Genomic DNA, 25,522 nt, shown 5'->3' on the forward strand with positions numbered 1-25,522 from the left:
TGTGTCCCTTTAAATTACTGTTTTTGTATTTTGGGGGTAAATACTCAGTAGTGCAATTTCTGGATAGTAAGATAGTTCTATTTTTAATCTTTTGAGCAATCTCCATGCAGTTTTCCAGTGGTGGCACCAGTTTGCATTCCTACCAACAGTGCAAAGGTTTTTTTCCTCCTCCACATCCTTGCCAGCACTTGTTTGTGTTTTTGATTTTAGCCATTCTAAAAGGTGTGAGGTGATATTTCATAGTAATTTTGATTTGCATCTCTCTGAGTATGAGATGTTGAGCAAATTTTCGTGTGTTGTTGGCTATCTGCATGTCTTCTTTGGAGAAATGTCTGTTCATGTCTTCTGCCCATTTATAAATTGGATTTTTCTTTTTGGATATTGAGTTGTATCAGTTCTTTATATATTTTGGATACTAACTATTAGATATGTTATTTGCACATGTCTTCCCCCAATCAGTAGGTTGCCTTTTAGTTTAGTTGATTGTTTCCTTGACTGTGCAGAAAATTTTCATTTTAAATGGAAATTTTAAGTGAAAAGAAATACCACGTGCCTGGATAAGTATGCTAGATATTATAAACATGCTAATTCTTCCTATATTAATATAGACATATAATACCCCAATAAAATTTTGAGTGGGTAACTAACTTCTGGAAATGATTAAAATGTCTGTATACTTGATCTAGAAGAATATACATAAAGTAATAGTTAAGAGAAATGTAAACAGGAATAGTCTAAAGGGACTTGTCTGGTAGATATCAAAATATTATGACACTTTGATATAGACTTAATTGTAGGTGAAACAAATCTATGACAGAGATTAGATACCTGAAAAAAACCCTAGTATACAGAAGAATTTAATGTACAATCAAATGGATCCATCCCATCTAAATTCTACATTATGGAAAAAAACTTATAACTTGTATGAATTTCATATAAATTATTGAATTTCATTTAAATTATTAATATAAAAACAATACCTGGGAACACTTATATCTACTTCATTTCTGATGGGTAATGATATTCTAAGATAGAAACAATTTAAGAAATTCCAAAAGAAAAATATAAAATGGAGAAATTGAAAACTACTTTGTATCAAAAGCATCATATATAAAATTTGAAGTCAAAAGAAAGACTGGAGAGAATGTTTTCAGCAAATACGACAATGAGATAATACTTCCACTAAATAAGGAAATTCTATGAATTTATAGAAAAATATGAAGGCAAGAAATAGTAAAAGACATGAATAGAAAATACACCTAAGAAAAAAAATTAAAAAAAAAAGAAAAGAAAATACACCTAAGGAAGAAAAGCCAATAAATGCATGAAAAAATGGACTGCCAAATAATTTTAAAATTACATTTTAAATTATACAATTATCAGATATTAAGAAATTATTATGATGCCTGTGAAGGTCTGGTGAGATAAACTCTTTCATATCCTTCTGGTGAACACTGAACAAACTCTCTGGAAAATAGTTGGAAGGCCTGTAGCAAGCCCTTAAAGTGCTCATACTCTTTCTCCCACAGATTCACTTTTGTATGAATCTCACATAAAGTAACAGAAAATGCTTACAAAATATTGCACAATAATTGTAATTGGCTACCATGAAAAACTGTGTACAACCTAAATGACTACTAATAAAGAAATGGCTACAGTATTTATAGGACTTTTATGGGACTGAATATTATGTCATTTATTAAGAGTCTTTTTAAATAACACAGAAATTGTTAATTAGGAAGAAAAGAGGACACAAAAGCAAATATATGTATTTATGGCTTTGAAAATGTAAATGAAGCTGGATATTTATATGTCATAGATGAGTGACAGGATTAATACGTATAACTCTGCTGTGTAAAATAGTAGCCCCATGTAGCTATTAATTACATAAAATATTCAGTTCCTCTACCATATTAGTTACATTTCAAGTCCCTAATAACCGCATACGGTATTGGACATTGCAGAGACAGAAAATTTTCATCATCATGGAAAGTTCTGTTGGACAGCACTGTTTTAGAATACATAAAATATTCAACTCTGTGATAAAAAGACACCTCAGTGGAAATATAGCCTGCTATATGATCCTGTAATTCACACAGGATGAAAAAGAATAACCAGAAATAGTATTGGTGTTCATGCGCCCCTTCTGATTGACCAAGGTTTGTAACGCATGGTCAACAAATATTTTGAGTGTCATTCTTGCTAATAAACATATGAAAAGCACTCAGCTTCATCAGGGAGATTTTAAACTTCAATCAGGGAAATGCAAATTAAAACCATAATGAATAATCATTTCACTATTATTGGAATAACAGCAGTTAAAAAGTCTGAAAATAAGTGCGGCTAGCAGTGTGGAGCAAAGGAACTCTCATGAACAGTAGGAAGGACAGTCACTAGTAAAGGTGAAGGTGTGCACATCTTTTTTTTTAATTTTTATTTATTTATGATAGTCACATCACAGAGAGAGAGAGAGAGAGGCAGAGACACAGGCAGAGGGAGAAGCAGGCTCCATGCACCGGGAGCCCGACGTGGGATTCGATCCCAGGTCTCCAGGATCGCGCCCTGGGCCAAAGGCAGGCGCTAAACCGCTGCGCCACCCAGGGTTCCCTGTGCACATCTTATGACTGCATTTCTACAGAAACCTTCACACTGTGCCCAAGCAGGCACATGGGAGTATTGGTTGTAATCTCAGAATGCTGGAAAATGTCCATTATGATATAATGAGAGAATAAATGGTAATGTATTTATACAAGGTAATACTACAGTGCTTTGGAAATGAATATACTATAGGATAAGAATCAAATTAGATTCATCTTAAAAATCTACAGTTGAATGAAAAAAACTCATTAAATGTAGACTATATGCTGTGTGGTACCAGTTTTAAAGCAATAGCATATATTGCTTAAGAGCATTTACATAGGAGATAAGTTTTTAGAGGTTCAATAGGAATGATATAAACTAAATGAAGAACATTATTTCTTGTGGGGAAGGAAGGGAAGAAGATTAGGAGGGCTACAGAGTCTGCTTCAATATTTCAAATATGTAATGTCTCAACCAGGCTAGTTAGTACATGACTTTTTATTACTTTTTACCTACACCTTTTTCAAGTTTTAAATAGTTTGTAATATAAAAGAAAAAATGAAAAAAAAAAAAACAAGAAAAGCAAAACAAAAAAGGAAGAGGATGGTAAAAAAAAAATCAAGAAAAGCAAAGCAAAAAAGACAGGAAGAGGATGGTAAGAGTAATTATCCGTTACGGGTATGAATTTTGATTATTTTACATTTTTATTCGTCAGTGTAGTGGTTCAAATTTCAGAAATGTCTTAGAGAATGTTTCAGAGTCCTTTAATCCTCAGGAGTAAAACTAACAAAACCTACTCTCAATACCTTGTCCTGATCAAAGAGAGCCTTTCTTTTCCCGTGAATCTCCTAGTGTGAGCCGAATTTTGTTTTAACTAGCTCTAGTTGTGAAGTTGCCATTATTTCTTAGGGAGTCAGGCCCTTGATTTTGTACATTTCAACCAGGAAGTATCCCCGATAGCCTGAATTTCCTCCTCCTTAGCATGGACCATTCATGGCCAGTTTAACAACTTTGTACCAAGATAAATAACAAATCCTCCCTCCTTGGTATATGCTTTGCAAATATTTGCAGAGTGTTATCATGCTCTCTTTTAGTCATCACTTAGCCAAACTGTGCTGCTTAAAGCCTTTAATCTTTCCTCATAAATCAGACTCTCTTGCCTTCTAATCATATTGTTTCTCTTCTGTAGGTTTCTTCTTGTTTTCTTTTGGAAATAAGATTTTTAATAGTTTACTCAAGAGTACTGAAGTCATCAGATGAGGGGAACCCTCCCCCACCCAACACACACCCCAGGACCTCCGTAGCTGGCCTATGACCTGGCACCAATTTTAGTGCAATTAAAATTGCAAACATATTAGTGTAATTAAGATGATCATGTTTTGCTTCCCCCCCCCAGCTTATCAGTCATTCCTTTCTTTTTTGTGCCACATGTTCTACACAAGCATATTATTATTTGATTTGTCCCAACTTTGCAGATGATTGTTAACGTATCCAACATGTTTAATCAAAAATTTTTTCTGTGGGCATTTTTGCTTCCTGTTGGTGTTCCACATGTGGTCATATATTTCTATTACACAAAACTACTATTTATCAAGATGAGAGTTTCAAATAGATATTTAAATAAAAGACATATAACATACTTTGTTCTTTAATATGTGTTTCCTTAGCACTCTAACATTTTTTTTATTGGGAAGTATATTGTTCATAACACATGCATTTAAAAAATAACCATAAGATTAAAAACTCAAGACCTACCACACAGTTTAACAGAAAGAAGTTCTCTGTACCCCTACCCGGATCAGATCTCACTCCCTGCCTAGAAAAAGTTACCTCTCTCCACCATTGGGTGTTAATCATTCTTTTCATTTTTCCTTAAAGTTGATTGTTTATGAATATATACCTAAACAATGTGGTTATGGCTACAGAATAATATGAATGCACTTCATACCACTGAGCTGTCTACTTATAAGTGGTGGATAGGTCTATGTATTGTTCATTACTGCCCAGTTTATTATTACCAATGCATTGTTTATTATTTACCCTACATAGAATGGATTCATTTTTTGATGACTTTCTGGTTTCTCTCAGCATTAGATTTTGTGATTCATCAATGTTGCTGTATATGTAGTTTTAACACCTTTATTTGTACTGCTTATAATATTCCACTGTATGAAAATATCACAATGCGTTTATTCATTCCATTCTTGATGGATTTATTATTTATTTATTTATTTATTTATTTATTTATTTATTTATTTATTCTTTGCTGAAAAACAATATTCCTATGAATGTCCTCCAGGTACACATGTGCAGAAGTGGAATTCTAGGTTCTAGGGTATGCTTATGTGTGACTTGACTGGTTAAGATCAAGTTGTTTTCCAAAATGGTTGCATTAATTTCTGTCTGTCCAGTTGTGTGTGAGCATGCCTTTTGTTCCACTTTTTCACTGATACTTGGCCTTGAATGACATTTTATTTCTTGCCAATCCCATGGTATAAAATGGCACCTCTGATTTTCATTTGAAAATTGTTTTTAATAACTACATCAAAAAGGTAGGCTTGCATATTTTTGAATTTTTATTGGCTAGTTCTCTTCCATGAAATATTTGCTCAATTCACATAATTTTTCTATTTTAAAAATCTGATTCTTACTTGATTCTTAGGGGACACCTGGGTGGCTCAGTAATTGAGCATCTGCCTTTGGCTCAGGGTGTGATTCTGGATTCCTGGGATCAAGTCCCGCGTTGGGCTCCTTGCATGGAGGCTGCTTCTCCTCCCTCTGCCTGTGTCTCGGCCTCTCTTTCTGTGTCTCTCATGAGTACATAAATAAAATCTTTAAAAATATTTTATTCTTAGGAGTTCTTTATATAGTCTAGATACTAATATCTTCTAGGTTATATGTTGTAAATAACTTGATCTGGTTGGTGGTATGGTTCAACATCCTAAAATGTTTTTCAATGAAGATAGTTTTTAATTTTATGGTTAGTGGGTTTTTTTTTTGTATCTTGTTTTTAAAAATCTGTGTATAGTACAGATACTAAAATATTTTTCTATATATTCTTCCAAAAGTAGAAAGTTACTCTAACACTTAAGTCCTTATCTCATCTGCAATTTTTTGAATTTTTTTATTGTAAAATACACATAACAAAATTGACTATCTTAATTGTTTTCAAGTACACAGCTCAATGATATTAAATACATTCATATTATTGTGCAACTGTAACCACCATCCATCTCCAGAACTCTTTTAATCTTGCAAAACTGAAACGCTATGCTCTTTAACAATAACTCCTCCTTTCCCTTTCCCCCCAACCCCTGAAAACTACCATTTTACTTGTGTCTCTATAATTAGGACTCCTCTAGGTACCTCATATATGTGGAATCACATAGTGTTTGTGTTTTTGTGTGCCTTATTTTACTTAGATCATTCCTCCAGGTTCATTCATGTTGTAGCATGTGTCAGAGTTTCCTTCTTTTTAAAGGCCGAGTAATATTCCGTTGCATGTATATACATTTTATTTATTAGTCTGTCAGTGGACACTTGGATTGAATAATACTGCTGTGAACATACGTATACAAATATCTCTTTAAGACCCTGCTTTCAATTATTTTGGACATATACCCAAAAGAGGAATTACTGCATCATATAGTAATTCCTTATTTAATTTTCTGAGGAACCAGCATACCGTTTTACACAGCAACTATACCATTTTACATTTCTACCAACAGCACATAATCATACACATCCTCATCAACATTTGTTATTTTCTGGTTTTTGTTTGTTTGTTTGTTTGTTTGTTTGTTTAGTACTGGTCATCCTAACGAGGGTGAAGTGGTATCTTCAGTTTATATTTACCTGATGATTAGTAGTGTTGAATATAATTTCATATGCTTGTTGATTAATACATATCTTCTTTAGAGAAGTATCTATTCAAGTCCTTTGTCCATTTTTAAAGCAGATTGTTTGTCTTGTTTTTAAGTTTTACAAATTTTTTTATGTCCTGGATATTAATCCCATATTAAACATATGCTTTGAGAATACCTTCTTATATTGCATTGATTGCCTTTTTACTCTGCTGACAGTGTTCTTTGATGCGCAAAGTTTCTAATTTTTATGCAGTCCAATTTGTCTATTTTTGTTTTTGTTGTCATATCTAAGAAATCATTGACAAATCTAATGTTATGAGGATTTTGCCCTATATTTTCTTCTAAGTGTAGTATAGTTTAGGTATGATACTTTAGATATTTGACTCATTTTGAGTTAATTTTTTCATGGTATTAGGGAAAGGCCTATCTCCATTTTTTACATGAGAATTTCCAGTATTTCTAGCACCATTTGTGGAAAATACTGCTTTTTCCTCATTGAATGTCATTGGCACGTTGTCAAAAATCACGTACCAGTTTTTGTGAGAGTTTATTTCTGGGTGTTCTATTTTGTTCCACTGATCTATATGCATATCTTTGTGTCAGCTCTAGTTTCTTTTGAAGTTTTGAAATCAGGAAATGTGAATTCTCCAATGTGGTTCTTTTTCCAGGTTATTTTTACTATTTGGGGTCTCTTGAAATTCCATGTGAATTTTAGGATGTACTTTTCTATTTCTGTGAAAACCTTTGGGATTTTGCATTGAGTCCATGGGTTGCTTTAGGTACTATTGACATCTTAACAATAAGTTTTCCAATTCATGAGCATAGGATGTCTTCTTATTTATGTTTTAATTTCTTTGAGCATTGTTTTGTAATTTCAATTATACAGGTCTATCACCTTCTTAATTCCCATGTATTTTATTGTTTTTGATGCTATTGTAAATAAAATTGTTTTTTAAATTCTTTTCAGATTCTTTTCATGTTGACTGTATCCTGTTACTCTGCTAAATTCACTTAGTATTTCTAACAGGGTTTTTCTTTTTTTTAAAGATTTTATTTATTTATTCATGAGAGATACAGAATGAGAGAAAGGCAGAGACACAGGCAGAGGGAGAAACAGGCTCCTTGCAGGGAGCTCAATGTGGGACTCGATCCTGGATCTTGGGATCACACCCTGAGCCAAAGGCAGGCATGCAACCACTGAGCCACCCAGGCGTCCCTCTAACAGAATTTTTCTATGGAATCTCTCTGGTTTTCTACATATAAAATCATATCATCTGCAAACAGAGATAATTTTACTTCTTCCTTTCCAATTTGGATGCATTTTATTTCTTTTTCTTGCCTAAATGTTATGGCTAGGACTTCCAGAACTTTGTTGAATAGAAGTGTGAAAGTGGGCATTCTTGCCTTTTTCCTGATCTTAAAGGAAATACTTTCAATCTTTCACCATTTAATATGATGTTCACTGTGGGTTTTTCATATAGCTTTTATTACATTGAGGTACTGTACTTCTATTCCTAGTTTGTTGATTATTATTATTATCAAAGTGTGTCAAACTTTGTCGAATTCAGCAATTGAAATAATCATGTGTTTATTCCTCTTAATCTGTTAAGGTGGTATATTACACTGATTGATTTTTGTGTCAAACCATCCTTGCATTCAAAGAGTAAATCTCACTGGTCATGGTATATAGTCTTTTTAATATGTTCTGAGTTAACTTTGTTAGTATTTTGCTGAGGATTTATGCGGGAATCTTCATGAAGTGTATTGGTCTGTTTTTGTGGTTGTTTTTGTTGTCGTTTTTCTTGTGGTGCCCTTGTCTGACTTTGGGATCAAGATCATTTTGGCCTCATTGAATGATTTAGAAAGTGTTCCCTCTTCCTCAATTTTTGGGAAAACTTCAAGAAAGATTCATGTTATTTCTTTTTTATATGTTTGGTACAATTCACTAGTGAGGCTGTTAGGATCAGGGCCTTTCTTTGTCAGATTTTTGAATACTGATTCAATTTCCTTACTGGTTATAGATTGATTCATATAATCTCTCTTTTTTGTGATTCAATATTGGTAGAATTTGTATTTCTAGGAGTTTATCCACTTCATCTAGATTGTCCAGCTCGTTGATGTACAGTTGTTCATGTACTCTCAAAATATTTTCTCAGTAGATTCAGTAGTTTTTCATTTTTTATTTTAGTCATTTGAGTCTCCTCTAATCTTTCTTTAAGTCAATCTACCTATTTGTCAATTTTGAGCTTTTTAAAGAACTAAACTTTGTCATTGATTTTCTTTGTTGTTTATGTATTCTCTATTTCATCTATTTATCCTCCTATCTTCTGCCCACTTTGGGTTTAGTGTGTTCTTTCTTAGTTCCTTAAGTTGTTCATTTAGATTATTGATTTGAGATTTTGATAGTTTTTATATATTTTGATTATTGAATGATTAAGGAAATTTTCTTCTGTTTCTAGCATAGACAGGCAGAAAGAGAGAGAGAGAAGTGAATAGTAGTTGAATTTTTGACAAATGCTTTTCCTGTATCAGTTGAAATAATTATATATGGTATTCTCTATTCCCCTTTTATTCTTCTGTCAGTGTGATTTTAAGCCTAACTTGGTTATGATAGTTCTTAAAGATTGCTGGGTTTGGTTTGCTAATATTTTGTTTGGTACTGTTTCAAATATGATAATAACCAAGATTGGCCTATGATGTTTCTTTCTTTTCTTGTCCTTGTTCAGCTTTGGCATAAACGTTTTCAAATGAATTGGGATGAGCTTCCTGTTTTACACTGTCCGGAAAAAAATCTTTTAAGTTTGAAAATACCGGTTTCCTGAATGCTTGATAAAATTTACTTATTAAAAATCTTCTGAGCCTATTTTTTACCCCTTTTGAGGAAAGATTTTTTATTACTAATTATATTTGTTAATGGAAATGAGACTATTCTCATATTCCTAACTTAGATTTAAGACAACACTATATATTGACTTTTTTTGTTTGTTTCTGTTTCTCTCTTTTTTCCAATCTCACTAAATTACTTCTTGGGATGAGTAAACATGACTTCCACCCATGAGAAAAGGTATAAGAAAAAGTACAAACTTTCCTAAAATTAGAATTTGAGTGTATTTTTTGTTATGTTTAATCTATCAAGTATTAGTTTCATATTTTGCCAAATACTTTTTCTTCTCTTTAAAATTAAATTCTTTATTTTTTTGCATTCTATTATTTTCCCAATTTATTGACACTACCATTCTTTGACAGCACAATGATAGTTCATGCTCATAAATGATAAATCCAAGGATTAAAAATCTTTGAAGCGTATCTTGAATTATTAAGACTGATTAAATAGAGTGGGATTAACTGTGCTAATATATCGCTTATGATAGTTAATCATGTACATAGTAGTTCTTTATCATTTTCTTAAAAATTATTTAATCAGAATAATTCTTCTCTATCCATACTTGAAAATAAAGGACAGCAAGAATGAAAACTAAAACCTAACCTGAAAGAAATTGATTTCTATTGTACTTTTAATCAGTCAATAAGAAAAATATCTAAAATATGTGCTTTAAAGACTGAAAAGATCTTTCTGATTTGTCATGTAAGTCTGTAATTCTACAAAGGTTGGGAATGGTAAGACAGGGTAGGAACCCAACCTATATAAGTAATAAATGTTCACTATGACAGAGACAGACAAAGAAACACAAAAACTCTGGAAGAAAATCTAGGAAAACCATGGGAAAGAATGAAATTTTGTCTTTACCAGGAATACCTTACTTCCTCTTCCATAGTCACAATTTCATTCTTTTCCCAAACTTTTGATTACAAACAAGTTTGTTAAAACTTTCTTTGAAGGCCAGGAACAATCAGTTATGACTTGAGGAGACTGATTTGCTGAGGCTCTGATTCTGTCACAAATATACATTCTCCGTTTCTGTGTGGATTTTTTTTTTTTTTTTTAGGTACATCAACCCTGCAGAGTTACATGTTATTTTTTGTTTGTCATCTTTTCTAATTTTCTGAAAACTACTAGAGGTGCACTTTCCCTCAAGGGATTCAAAAGAAGAACATATATCCAAATTTAGGGTGGGGGAAGGTTGAGATTAGAAAGGCCATGGTACTAATTTGGGAAACAAGATTTAGACTCCACTCACAATTCTACCACTAATTATTTCTGACACTCCACAAATTAGTTAACTTCTTATTATCTTGTTTACGTAATCCACAAATGACTTGGTAATCCATCAATGGATTTGGCAATTCTTGATCCTCTTATAGTTAAAATAATTTCAACAGTTCTAAAAGTGGATATCACGAAACTTATGCCACTAACAAATGTGAACTAAAATTAAATTTCTAAAAGCTATGCAAACTGACAAATATTCAAAACTAAAATACAAAGTAATAGGAAACATATCCTGACAATGAAATTATTTGTGGTTTGGAAACAATAATTCTACTGACATGTCTTGCTTATTCAGTTGAATGATCTAAACAGTTTACCCAAATCTCCTAATTTGTCATGGTTTGCAGAATGAAGAAGAATGAAATTGTATGGGTTTTTATTATATTAGAAATATAGTTTGGAGCCAACTAGTTGATAATGACTTCTTCATATTTTTCTAATTATAGGGTGGCTTCACACGTAAATATTCACTAAGCTCAAAAACTGGAACGCTTCTTCCAGAATTCCCTAGTGCACAACACCTCGTGTACCAAGGATGCATTTCTAAAGACAAGGTATCAATTAAAGATACTTCTCTATTGATTTTCTGATATGTTGGTTCCATATCTCAGTTTGCTGGGAATCTGATGGCACTTGCAGGAAGCAGTCAGAAATATGCATAATCAAACGTAATTGACTGATTTATAGGAGGGACAAATGTTTACTAACATTGATTAAACACTTTCCAATTAATTATTTACCATCTGCATGATAGTATGTAATCAGAAGTTGGCAAAAGAAATCTCAAAAGACCAAAGATGATTTTTTATTTAAAACTCAGTATCACGGAAGAAAAGACTAGAATGTGTCTATCACATGTGGTTTCTTTAATTATAAGCTTTATTTTTTTATTAACTCTGTATAATTTTAGTAAATAGTCATTAGGCACATCTCTAAGACAGAATTTGTTCCAAGAATTGAGGGGGAGATACCTAGATGAATGCAAGGACTATACTAGAAGTTGACAAAGATTCCTTTCCATTAGAAAATTGTGTGCTCCCTGTATTTGCAATTTTTTTAAAAGTTAAGAAAGAAATAGTTTCATAGGATTCACTTTATACATAAACCTCAGTGTGACTTTTCAATGCTTATATGTAAAATCTAAGAGTAAATCCTGTATTTCTGAACTTCTAAATTCATTTGCTTAGTATCTACTGAATAACTAATAGCTCCTGCTATTAGTATTAAGCCAAGGCATAATGATTTCTACATTCTTCTTTCAACTGAAGTTAGTTTTTTATTAGTATTTAAGGAAAATATTTTTTTAAAGATTTATTTACTCACTTTAGAGAGAGAGAAAGCACATGAGCAGCAGGAGGGGCAAAGAGAGAAGGAGGAAAAATCTTAAGAAGACTCGGAGCTGAGCAGGGAGCCCATGGTAGGGCCAGTCTCAAACTGATCTCATAGCTCTGAGATCATGACCTGAGAGGAAACCAAGAGTAGGACATTTAACCAACTGTGCCACCCCGGGGGCCCCTTAAGGAAAATATCTTTAATATATGTTAAGTCAGTTCATATTCTTGAGGTGCAAAGACAGCACCTCAGGGGAATATGAGTAACTAATGTCCAACTGATTAGCAGTGGGCTTTCTGTGGAAACTGGCAGTAAAATAACACATTGATAAAAAGATCTATTGGCAAATAAGTAGAGATGCACAGTAGCTTCCAGGGTTCATTCTGAGGATCTACTCTTCCTGTTAAGAACAGGCAAAATATTGAATATAATTCTCAGATGCTGATTCCAAGCAAGTCTCCTGAATATGTCCACTTTCTACTATTCTCCTCTCCCATCACATTTCTCAAGGTTATCACATCTTTTTTTTTTACCTTATAGATAATATGTGATATTATGACTTCAGATTTGAGACATCTCCAGGACACGCTGACATGTAGCAGTCTGTGGGGAAGCCTGTGGAAATCAGTGGCACTCTAGGGAACATGGTTCTTTCGGGAGGGCATGGTTGGGTCCCCTTTGTGGAGACAATTGCTTACATGCAAACAAATCATGATGTTTGCTATGTAAATATGCCCTCTGAGAGAGAGGGACAGGGAGGGCAACAAAGGGAAAAGGAGAAGTGAGGACACGTTCCATTAGTTTATTGCAGTTTCTCTACTAGTCTCCAAGGAATTCCTTACCTGTCCACTGGAAACTGGTCTGGAGATCATTTCTTACTCAGATATCAGGATGCTTAAGTAACACCTGGTTTCTGAGTTCATTCCCAGTGGTTCTCATCATGAGCGCTAGGGACAAACACTTCTCTTTGTCCCTTGAAGATAGCTGGACCCTGCTTTTTACCTTCGTAGCCAGTAGCCAAGTTCCCCAGGTAACTTGGCAGTTTCTAGCAAGAAGGGTGAGGCTGAAGTTAAGCACTTTAGGCATCTGCCTTTTTGAAGCAGAAAGGATGGGACTTCCCAGTGAGAAGTGGATCCCAGTGAGGTGGGGGCTGGGGCCACTTTCTGCCTCATCATCATGTCACTCAAGGCAGTTGCCATGCCTCACCACATACTCAAGAACTTTTCTCGAGATAAACTTCGCCTCTGCTCTTGCCCTCTATAACCATGGTGTCTGGTCTCAGAACAGTGGGCATAATTATGTTTAGAAGTAAAAGTATGCCACAATAAAAAATTATTGTCCTAAGACCGTGTAAATATTAAATAAGCAAATGGAGCAACAATAGATTAAAAACTTTTGCTGATTTGTATATCAATGAGTATAAATATATGGAAATGCCTGTGAGGATAGAAGCTTCCTTGTACTTCGGTAGGTTTCAGGAATCAAAGGGCTAATTTTTGACAGCAGTTATGAATTCCTTTCTATTTTTCATACTGTCCTTATCCTTATTTTAAAAAATATGTCTTGGCAACCTTTCTAAAAATATAATATCATTGCCTAAACTCTAGAGCATGTCTCGGTTGCACCAATGGTGATATATTCTGCTAGAGGTGCCTTACCTCCTTGCAGGGAGGTTAGTAATTTGCACGTCACTGTGATACAGCCTTGAGCTAAAGCACAAAGATGTGTGCTGTCACTAGGCTGTAAGAATAGAGGCTGGAGAGCAGAGGGTTAGACTAGGACACCCCTGTCACCATCACTACCCTAGTTACTGTCAGGATAAAAATAGCTCCAGCGGTCAACATGTATTATGGATTATTCCAACCACTCTGCACGTGTTACTTTGTTTAGTCTTCATAACAGCCCTATTAGAAACTTACTGTTATTATCATCTCTGTTTTCCAGATGAAGAATTTAAAACACGCAAATGTTAATGTAGCTTGCTTGACATCAAATAGCTAGTAAGTGGCAGATCAGAGCTGTGTATTCAATCCAGGTAGTAGTCCATGGGCAAAGCTCACACCTGTAACCCCTGAGCCATGTTCTCATTCACTTAGACTATACAGCTGGCAACAGGGAGTCATATTTCTAGCTTATAAAATACATTTGGATTTGAATATTACTAATTTGTTAAAACACTATTTAGTTCTAATCCATTGCAAATTTTAGAATATGTTTACAACTTTTTAGCTATGCTATCCAAATGTCTGTGGTAACATGGAAACAGAGACACCCCCCGCTCCCTGTATAATAGACACTATTTAAATCTTTTTTGGGTAAATTTACAAGTCATTTGATATTACTAATTTCAGGTAATAGCTAGTAGGATCTTACTGTGTATCAGGCCCTGCTCTATGTGCACCAAATCTTATTTAATCCTCTTAATGCCATGTGGGTAATATATGATTCATACCCTGCTTAAAGAGAAAAAGCTTAGGGTTCAGAGACAGAGCAGCATGTGCACAGGAGTGCAGGGAACTGGGTGCTCCTTTTTCGCTGATAGAACCCGATTTGGAAACCGCTATGCCACACTGCCCAAGCACCCACTTAATACAAAAATTCTGTGAAGAGGTGATGCCTTTTACCATTTTATGTTTATTTCTGCAGCCAAAGGTAATTTTCTTCTTAGGTAGAAAAATACAACGTTGGTTTGGCTCCCAGCTCCCTGCACTGTCACCTGTTTCATCGTTCATGGGACGTCATACCATAATTGTCTGTTTGCTTGCCTTTCTCCTTTCACAAGCAGTAAGCTCCTGGAAATAAGGACTGTGCCTTTGTTTTTGGTTCCTCGACATGGAGCACAATGCCGGGTACATAAAAGGAGCTTAAGAAAATGCATGCTGAATAAGTGAATGAACAAATGAATGAATAAATAAATGAAGGCAGGGTTGAAAAGACTCTTCGGTTAAGCGTTTTCTTCCTTGAAATAGGTTGATACCCTCATAATGATGTATAAAACTCACTGCCAGTGCATCCTGGACAATGCAATTAATGGAAACTTTGAAGAGGTAAGGGTGACAAAGAATGCTTTGCTGCTCATATTCTTGTCTTGTTCTTTATGAGCTTGTGTTTAAGGAAGGATCTTAATGTATATGCTTTTTGCTTTATGACTAGATCCAGCATTTCTTACTACACTTTTGGCAAGGAATGCCTGATCATCTTCTTCCCCTGCTCGAAAACCCTGTTATCATTGACATTTTCTGTGTTTGTGACTCAATTCTTTATAAGGTAAGCTCCTTGGGGTGTCTTAAACATGAACCACATATTTTTTTTTAATGAGCATTCTATCTAAATGTTTCCATTATATTTTCAATACACTTGTTATTTCTGGCTGGAGATACGATATTATTTTTTTCTGATGAGTAAGCAATATTTAATAGGTACGTATTTTAATGTAAGTGTACATTCAAACAAAATCCATCGGCGTTTACATTTGTCTGCATTTACCCGTGAAAGTGTCATGAGGAAAGCAAAAGCTTTCCTTTTATTTATTTATTTAGTTTTAATTTTTTTAAAGATTCTATTTATTTATTCATGAGAGACACAGAGAGAGAACAGTAGAGACACAGGGAGAGGGAGAAGCAGGCTCCATGCAGGGAGCCTGATGCAGGACTCGATCCCAGGACTCCAGGATCACACCCTGAACCAAAGGCTAGACACTCAACTGCTGAGTCACCTGGGCATCCCAAAAGCTTTCCTTTTAAAACATGATCTGAGTTAGCAAGAAAACCCAAACTAGAATCCCGTTAAGCATTTAGCAAATAAAATCCTCCTCAATTAGTTGCTACTATTAGGATCTCAGCCTTGCAGAGAAGTGAAGCAGAAGCTAGTTGAACTCAGACCAGAAATAACTTCGCTCACCAAGAACTGGTAGGTAGGCTTGAGCCAGAATGGGGAGCCCCGTATTTTCATCCTCTATCCAGTCCTCCCTCATTACAAAATAAGAGGATGGAGCAAGTGCAGTATATTCTCTACCTTTTGTTCAAGATCACATGGAAGAAGAACGAAGGAGAGGAAGGATTGTCTCATTCTAGGGGGTTGGAATATCTTTATTTAGAGGGAAAAGGTTTAGTTTGCAGTAACTGATTGCAGTGCTTAAGACCTGAAGAAGTAACCAGGAAAGGGAAATAAGGCGGCTCCTAGAGAGGGCGTAAGAAAAGACCCAGGGCTCAAGCATACACATTTATCACTATCAAAGTAAAGCTGTTTGGACTCTCATTCAGTACCTCTGAGAAATATCCTTACATGTATTCTTTTTCTCTTTTCTTTACAAACGGTCTGGGTTTCTCTGTTTTTTGTTTTTGTTTTTGTTTTGAGTCCAACATGAAAGTCCTGAGTTTAAGGACCTTGAAAATGAACTAAGTTTTCCGTCCTCATAGGGGACCCAGAGAGGCACAGTAGAATGAGTTTCTGCAAGTCTTCATTCTATCTTCTAAAGGGTGGTCGGCTTTTAGTCTATAAAACAGCACATGATTACCAAGGCCAATTCATTGGTAACGAACATACTGGCATATACATTTCTGTCTCATACACATGCAATACGTGTGCATTTTGCTAGTAGGATATACAGGCCTTTGTAGATTAGTGTCTATCCACATTTTGAAATATCTTTTCCTCTAGACCTCTTGGTCCTCTTTGTCAGGCTGGACCACTCAGTTTACCAGCCAGCCTTGTGGATCTACATTGCTCATAGCCTATTCTGTCCCCACCTCCTTATTTATTCTAGTTTTTCTTGAGCTGGATCAGTGAGCACTACCTACTTTCTTCTTTCTACTAGCTCTCATTCAGGTCCTACCCATCTCATTCCTACCAATCTCATTCCTAAGTCTAGCCCTTTCTTTCAGTATCCTTTCTGTTCTGACAATTAACTCTCCAGACCCAGTGTATTAGCGGTACTTGTTTAACCTACTATTGCAATGTTTCTAGGTCCCCCACCCTGCCACTCCACCTTTCTTACACACACACACACCTCACACATACATTCATTTTAGAGATAAAAATGTAACCTCCTGAAATGAGTTAACATATTATTCTCTAGAAAGCTGGGAATAAAAATTAATTGACAACTAAGTGTCTTTCTACAAAAATACTAAGAATTTATGTTAACTCTCTTTTGCTGTGATTAAGGTTCTTACAGATGTACTCATTCCTGCAACAATGCAAGAAATGCCTGAAAGGTAGGTTCAGTTAATAAAATGTGATAGTTTCTTACCGTAGGGTTTAACCCTACCCATTGTATTAAAGTAAAACATTAAGTAGAAATTCATTCGTTTATCAAGATTATTTTCCTGCTCCTGTCCCTTTGTATTAGCTAGAAGATGTGCCTCAATCCTTATATTCAAACCTTGATGAACATAATTGATGGAACAATCCTGAAATCCTTTTAATCTGAGAGATGTCCAAGTGGAAAATAAATATTTAGGTGTCATTGCCCTTGAAATACTGAGAAGTTCTTCAATGGAAACTGGCCAGAGGAAGATAAATGGGGGTAATTGATGGAAAATAACCACAGTGATAAAAATTATAAGAACTTTTTAAATCTTTATTATTAACTTTGGTCTTAACTGCAAAATCAGAAGGTAGCATAATGGACCTACCACCTTCTTTTAACAAAGGAATAAGATCTCAAATAGACTGTATTCTCCATCCAAGGGAGTTTGTACCTTTTGATCCCTTTCACCCATTTTGCCCCCATCCGTGTCCTCTCTGGCAACTGATGACAGATGGTACCTAGACTGTTGTGGTGATCAATTCACAATGTATACAAATTTCAAATCACTATGTTGTACCCATGAAACTAATACAATATTTGTCAATTATACTTCAATTAAAAAAATCTCGAAATGATGCCTGAAGATTTTTCGCAAAATCTTCTGATGTGTGAACAATAAAAACTTGAAAATAAAAAGTCAAATTTTTTTTGTAAACAAAGTCTAATGAAAAAGTTAAATTTATTTTAGTATTCTGGGGCATAAATACGTGTCAGATGGACATAGTTGATGCTCAGTAAATGCCTAATGATTGATAAAACAAACTTGAATTATTTTTTCCTCTAGATTGTTTTATTTATTTATATAATAGTTTTGTTCTGATCAGTAGTTTTTTCAGTTATCAATATGTAATCTTTAAACATATAATCTGAGCTCTAAATTAAGTACTCTTAATACTTCCATGTCACAGCAGAATGGCTGTACTTAATTAGCGGCAGATCTCCAGCCATGCAACTAATAGTAATAATAGCTGGCCTTTATTAAACATAATATGGGCTTTGAGACTACATAAATTATTTCACTTAATTCCTACAACCAGCCTGAAGTGACTATTTATGTATTTATTTCTTAAGTATGCAAATTGTTCATTGTAGAAAATGAAAAAAATGGGTAAATGCATTAAAAAAAACACTCATAATCTCTCCATGTTCGTAATGTCTTAGGTTATTATCTCATAGACTTTTCTAAGAATATCTGTAAATATATAAAGTCTTTAACGGAATCATAGTATATATACTACTGTGGTATACTGTGAAAATCTTTCATATCAACAAATATAGATCAATGTTATCTGTTTAAATAGTTGCATAGATTTCCAGCATCTGAAAAATACTATATTTAACTAATTCCTTATCATTGAACAATTTATTTTTTAAAAACACAACTTGTCGGACTATTTCCCAGTAGCTATTATGATCCCATATTCACAAATGAGGAAACTGGCAGCAGAAAGAAGTTATGCCCAGAGTCAGTTAACTCGTAAGAAACAGAGCCAGAATTTTAACTGAGGGCTATTGAACTCTGCTTCAGTCTTTTTCCTGTATCATGTTACTGCTTGCCAGTGTGTGCGCAGCATCCCAAATGTAAATTTAGATCTGTTTTGTTGAGATATAGTGTGTAGATTGTTGAGTGATTTTTAAATTTTTGTGTTTACATATAAATGTTTGTGTATATACACAACCAACATTTGCCGTTTTCTAAGTACATTTTTGATAATGTATCCCACAGTTATATTTGGATTATAGGAATAGGTTACTAGGAACTAATGGTAAATGCCTGAAATGAAATTATGATCCCTATGTGATGTCTGTCAAGAAGCCAAGATATGCAAAATCAGGTGCATACTTACATTTTCCCAGAAATATTTTATAGAAAGTGACTGAACCATGAGCTAATATTAATAATAAGGTATTATTTATTGGTTACCCTCTGTATACCAGAAATGACTGGATAAATTTCCATGAATTATTTATATATAATAATCTTGTGATATAGATACTAATCTTATTCTTATTTACTAGATAAAATCAGAGCTTGAAGCAATTGAGTATTTTGACCAAGGAGATAAATGGCAGACCTAGGCTGAATCTATCTGACTTCAAAGTCATGTTCTTGGAATCATAGAATAACAGTATACCTCCGTTAAACTGCATTTACGTAATGCATTTTAAACAATTTAGCATTTAATATGTAATGTTTTTTTTTGTGTAGCTTATTAGCAGATATAAGGAATTTTGCTAAAAATTGGGAACAGTGGGTTGTTTCATCCTTGGAAAACTTGCCAGAAGCTCTAACTGATAAGAAGATACCTATTGTGCGAAGATTTGTATCTTCCCTGAAAAGACAAACATCTTTCTTACACCTTGCTCAGGTACGTTGGTATTTGAGTGATCAAATAAAAAATGAATTATCAGGTAGCAGAATAAGAAATTTTGAGATTGGAGACCAAGTAGAAAATAATTAAATGCAATGTGAGGGATCCCTGGGTGGCGCAGCGGTTTAGCGCCTGCCTTTGGCCCAGAGCGCGATCCTGGAGACCTGGGATCGAATCCCACTTCGGGCTCCCGGTGCATGGAGCCTGCTTCTCCCTCTGCCTGTGTCTCTGCCTCCCTTTCTCTCTCTCTCTCTCTCTCTCTCTCTCTGTGACTATCATAAATAAATAAAAAAACTTAAAAAAAAATGCAATGTGAGACCTCAGAGTGAATGCTAGGACAAAACAAAACAAAAAACAAAAAACAAACCATTAGTGGGAAAATTGAATTACTACCAGTTTTGTAGCATGCTGATTTCCTGATTTTGGCAATAAACGATGGTTAGGTAAGATGATAAAATTAGGAGAAGCTGAACATTTGGAAATATTTTGCATTCTCTTTGCAACTTTTTTTTTATAAATTTAATATTATTTCAGAATAAAAAGTCAGAAACCACAAAGCTTCTGAAAGCAGTGTAATATGCAAAACTATTAGCTATATGAATCCAGTTAATAAAAGATTAAGGTTGTGAGGACTGAGCCCATGTGATATTTGATGTTGTGAAACCCACAAACCACACATTTTAAACTACCTACAAATTTGGCTATCTTACATAGGGTGAAAATGTAATTCTTAAATCACTGTTTGTATGTTTGTATATCATTAAAATATACTTCCCATCCTTTCACATGATTGTTTGCTTTGAAAAAATTTCTAGTCCTCTAAATTTTAAAAGACTTGGTTGTTGGGATAGTTCCAGATAAGAAATATAACATTGTGAAATCCTAATTGTATGATCATGGATAAGAAATTCATTTTCTAATTTCAAAAATAGTTTTCAAAGCTTTAACAGAGATGATCATGAGTTTCAACTATTGCTTTTAGTTTCAAAATGAGGAAACATTTATGATACTCTTCTCTCAAAAAACTATTTTTCTAGAAGCCAAAACTTTCCTTTAGATAGACTATCAATAATATGGTTTAGTGTCTATTTTTACTTTCTTTATGCAGATCGCCAGACCAGCTCTCTTTGACCAGCATGTTGTGAATTCTATGGTATCTGATATTGAAAAGGTTGACTTGAATAGTATTGGATCACAGGCCCTTCTCACCATTTCTGGCAGCACAGACACTGAATCTGATATCTACACTGAACGTAAGTTTAGAGCTGGGTTTCCCAACCTTGGCACTGTTGATATTTTGGGCTGGATAAGTCTTCGATGGGGTGGGGTTGGCAGTCCCCTTAGACTACAAAATATCTGTTTGATAAACCTTGGTTTATAGAAACCTTTTAATTTAAAAAAATTGTCCTGTACTTGAAAACAATTGTAGCTACAGACTTTGGAAAACCTGGAAAATATAGAAAATATTAAGAGGAAAATAAAAGCCATTCATAATCTCATTGCCTAGATATAACCTGGAAATAATGAAAATGTTTTTTAGTGTTGTGGGTTTTCTTCCAGTTTCACATTACCTTCGTACACATTTCTGTGTGTTTTACACTCTTAGCATTATATGGTATATAATGGATATCAAAATAATATGTCAACACAATACTGTTTTTCAAAGCAGAAATTCCCTGCTCAAGTTTGGACCATCTGACAGAGGTTACCCAGCCAATATGCATGACTAGACAACCAGACTGTTTTCAAGGGATAGCAATCCACTCTTTCCCCACTCTCTCTCTGAAAGGACAAGAAGTGCAGCTTCTGATAGGCTGTTGCACAAATGATGGGCTGCTCTCTGGGGTGGTCCAACATCAGCCCTTCTTTACGTTTCCTAGCATAAAATTATATTAGCCTTTGGGATTCAGTAAACTTCAAACTCTTTAATAAGTGATAGCCCTAAATGGCCCCTTTAATTTTTACAAGGTAAAAGATTATTCATGTAAGTGGCTCGATTTCACAGTGCAAAATTTTTTCCTAAAGGTAAAGGACAGTTGAAAAAGCAGGAAATCAGCAACTTTAGCTTAGTCATTCATTAGCTTTCAATGAATCTATTGCATTTAATGAAAGCTTTAGATTCAGACTGAATAATCATTTGCAAATGACAACTTACTGTTTCCCGGGGTATACATACTTATATAATATATAGCCTATATTTCAGTGTGTACCAAGATACATATAGTTATTATTAAAAATTTTGAAGAGTAAAAAACTAAGGATTTTTTTGTTACTTGTTCTCAGGATATGAAATAATTTGGCACATTTAATTTCACCTGTCTTTCCCTTTTATGCATAAAATTCTTAGTGATTTCTAGTTTTAGGTTTTCTCTTGGATTCAAAGTAGAGTAATGATCTGGTGTTCTGTTTTGTTTTGTTTTAATGTGGTAGATGACTCTATCACAGTGTTCCAAGAACTGAAAGATCTTCTTAAGAAGAATGCCACTGTGGAGGCTTTTATTGAATGGTTGGATACCGTGGTAGAGCAGAGAGTTATTAAGGTATTTTCAATGATAGGTTCACAAAATAGAACTTTTGTTAATGGTAAATGCTAAACTGGCTGTAATTTCTTGAGTGGTGGGGGAGGGATGGTTGTGTGTAAAAATGCTTTGAAGAGCTTTTGAAGACTTGCAAATAAGGTGGCCCAAATATCAATTTAGGAATAGGCCAGATTTGAGAGTGTTGGGCATAGATTCAGTTCTATTTGTCTTTTCTTGACAAAGGACTGCCAGATATTATGCCTTCCCTGTCAGTCAATAATGCTACAGCAGAGTCACCTCAGTAGTGAAAGATAAAAGCTGGACAGATTTGGCCCTTTTCTAAAGAGTAAATTTTCATAAATTCTGGCAGAAAATGTGGTTTTAAGTATTTCCATTTTTAAATTCTGAGAGTGCAGTATTTTGTATTTTCTATGTTTTTTCAACTCTTTCACTTAACCCTCAAGCCATCCATCATGAAACAAGGCAATAAGAGCAAATAGATCCATCACCAGTCAGTGTTAGCCACTCCATATCAAGGAAACGGTTGTAGCGTAGGGACTTTTTTTCTCCTGGAAAGAAAACAGATTATCATTCAGGACCAGAGAAGTCAGAGTTAATCATTCACAGAAATATATAACCCTTCTTTGACACTTCACCTTCTGTTCTTTTTAAAGTTCTGTCAAAGGAAAATGAAGAGATAAAATATTTTGTGAATTATTTTATTTTGGTGCCCAGTTCTGTTAGGTAACAGAACCATATGGAATGAAGCTCTTTTAACCTTAATAATGACAACAAAGAGAGACGAGCATTAAATTCCCCAGATAGATCACTATATCTGATAAAAAAATTGCATGTCATGCCATCTGTCTGTTTGTCAGACAGCTTATCAACCCCTTGATTTTATGAAGGATGCATGTAGTAATGAGATGACAGATTTTATAGTTTCATTTTCTTCCTTGTAGACCAGCAAACAAAATGGAAGATCATTAAAGAAGAGGGCTCAAGACTTTCTGCTTAAGTGGAGCTTTTTTGGTGCTCGAGTGATGCATAACCTCACCTTGAACAATGCATCCAGTTTTGGTATCCTATGTGCTTGATAAAGCTCTTCCTACCTGAATACATCATTCACTCTCCAGTTGCATTCCCTAGCAGTTTTTAAACATGTGGCACTGTAATTTCTCAAATCTATCGAGCCAGTAGACAATGGTAGTTATGAGCCTGGGTTTGGGAGTCAGACCGCATGCAGAGTTACATCCTAATACTGCTTCTCTCTGGCTTGGTTTTTACTCAAGTTGCTCTGCTCCCTATAGAAGGGGATGAATATTTACAGCAGCATTATCAACAGTGGCCAAACTATCGAAAGAGCTCAAATGTCTATTGGCTGATGAATGGACAAAGAAGATGTGGTATATATATACAATGGAAGATTACTCAGCCATAAAAGAGAATGAAATCTTGCCATTTGCAACGACATGGATGGAGCTAGAGGGTATTATGCTAAGTGAAATGTCAGAGAAAGACAAATACCACATGATTTCACTCATAAGTGGAATTTAAGAAACAAAACAGATGAATGTAGGGGAAGGAAAAAAAGAGAGAGGGAAGCAAACTATAAGAGATTCTTAACCCTAGAGTGTTCTTAGAGCAGCAGCTCAGGGCTTCTGGTGGGGATGTGGGTGGGGATGGACTATATGAGGGATGGGTATTAAGGAGGGCACTAGTTGTGTTGAGCACTGGGTGTTATATGTAAGTGATGAATCACTAAATTCTACTCCAGAAACCAATATTACACTGTATGTTAACTAACTAGAATTTAAATAAAAACTTGAAGCACAAAAGAAAAGAGGATAAATACTCCTCTTATTGGGTTGTGTAGGCACTTTAGTGAGATTTTATATATATATATATATATACACAAACACAGTGAGATTATATATATATATATAAACACAGTCTAGTACCCAGTGAACACTTAATGAATAGGAGCTATTATCATTACATCCTATTAGTGCTTGGATAAATTTTTTTTTGTTAAACAAACAAGTAAACAATAATTAGTACATTATTTTCCAAAGGCACTACCCATTGAAGTATGGCAAATTTTTGCATCTTTTCCAGGAACCACATAACTGCACTCTGAGAATCAAAGAGCAGCCGAGAAGACATGTTCTCATATGTTTCTGAAACATCTTTCCTGATCGATTTGACTTGTGCCACAAACTGAGTCAAGTCAGATCTTCCAGAAATTGAATACTTTCATTTTCCTAAAATTTCTGGGATTCTTAGTTTGCAGCTATGATGCTAGCTCATGGACAGTACTTCTGCATTTAGTAGTAGTTGCTTTTCTAGAAATCTTCAAATTATAAATAGGTTATAGTTAACTAGGTTGTTTTTATTTAATTCTCAGTAGAATTAGATAAAATCAGTGAACTTGCATGGAGGGATGAATAAAACATATTGAGCCTATTATTTGAAATATCTTGCTTATATGTGAAGTTTCTTAAAATATACAACACCGAAGCCTGACTTTATTATGAAACCAGACTTTTGTTGGGAAATCGGTGGAATAGTCCAAAGAAGTTTAAGATTTTCCAGGACAACTTCCAAATGAAAATGACTCTTTTGTTTTTTTTCCAAACCAAAGAGAACTTTGTTTCAGGCCAGAAAGACATCTTTCTTGATACTTTTTTCAGACCATGGTGGCCATTGTCTAATTATTTAGTACAAAGTAAACAGAAATAGAGCAGAGTAGAGCTCATTCTCCCCAGGTTAAAGCTTATCACACTCCAATGTGTGCCCTCTTAAAGCATAAAGCATGTCTCACTTTCATCCGTATTTTCCTTTGATGTAATTAGTGGCCAAAGAGCTGGCAGGACAGTACACACAGTAAGCTGGGCAGGCGGTACACAGAAAGATTAGAGACTCAAGTTAAGCATGTTGGTCTTAGCAGGTCATTTAAAGTCCAACAAGTATTTGTTTATTTCAGTTGCTCCTTGTAAAGTGTTGTGAGATGGTCACAAAGATAACTCGACTTCTCTCTCTCTCTTTCCTTCTCCTTCTCTCCCTCCTTTTATCTCATAATGCCCTCTCCCCATTCCCATCCACAAACAAGGTTCTTTCCATTTGATCCGAATGCTTCTTGATGAATACATTCTCCTTGCCATGGAGACCCAGTTCAATAATGACAAAGAACAGGAGTTACAGAATTTATTGGACAAGTATATGAAGAATTCAGGTAATTTAAAATGTATATCTTATTTTTTGCATATTTCTTTCTTTAAACCTAAATTCAAGAATTTGTAAGTACACGTTGAGTGGGTCGATAAGTCTCAGTTTTTTTCCCCGAGTGTGTCACAACTAACAGAGGGTGT

At 34.6% G+C, this 25,522-nt stretch overlaps 1 protein-coding gene across 1 annotated transcript in view; it reads left to right on the forward strand.

Annotated features, from left to right (window-relative positions):
* Positions 1–25,522, forward strand: part of RFX6 (regulatory factor X6) — a 55,140-nt gene that overhangs the window by 21,389 nt on the left and 8,229 nt on the right. The window contains exons 7-15 of the mRNA XM_072776857.1: positions 11,064–11,171; positions 14,919–14,996; positions 15,103–15,216; positions 17,116–17,165; positions 19,470–19,629; positions 20,741–20,885; positions 22,063–22,172; positions 23,114–23,231; positions 25,264–25,386. Coding sequence (XP_072632958.1) covers positions 11,064–11,171; positions 14,919–14,996; positions 15,103–15,216; positions 17,116–17,165; positions 19,470–19,629; positions 20,741–20,885; positions 22,063–22,172; positions 23,114–23,231; positions 25,264–25,386 — 1,006 coding nt within the window. The remainder of the gene's footprint in view (positions 1–11,063; positions 11,172–14,918; positions 14,997–15,102; positions 15,217–17,115; positions 17,166–19,469; positions 19,630–20,740; positions 20,886–22,062; positions 22,173–23,113; positions 23,232–25,263; positions 25,387–25,522) is intronic.

Source organism: Canis lupus, chromosome 1 (genome assembly GCF_048164855.1).
Source record: "Canis lupus baileyi chromosome 1, mCanLup2.hap1, whole genome shotgun sequence".
NCBI classification, from domain to species: domain Eukaryota; kingdom Metazoa; phylum Chordata; class Mammalia; order Carnivora; family Canidae; genus Canis; species Canis lupus.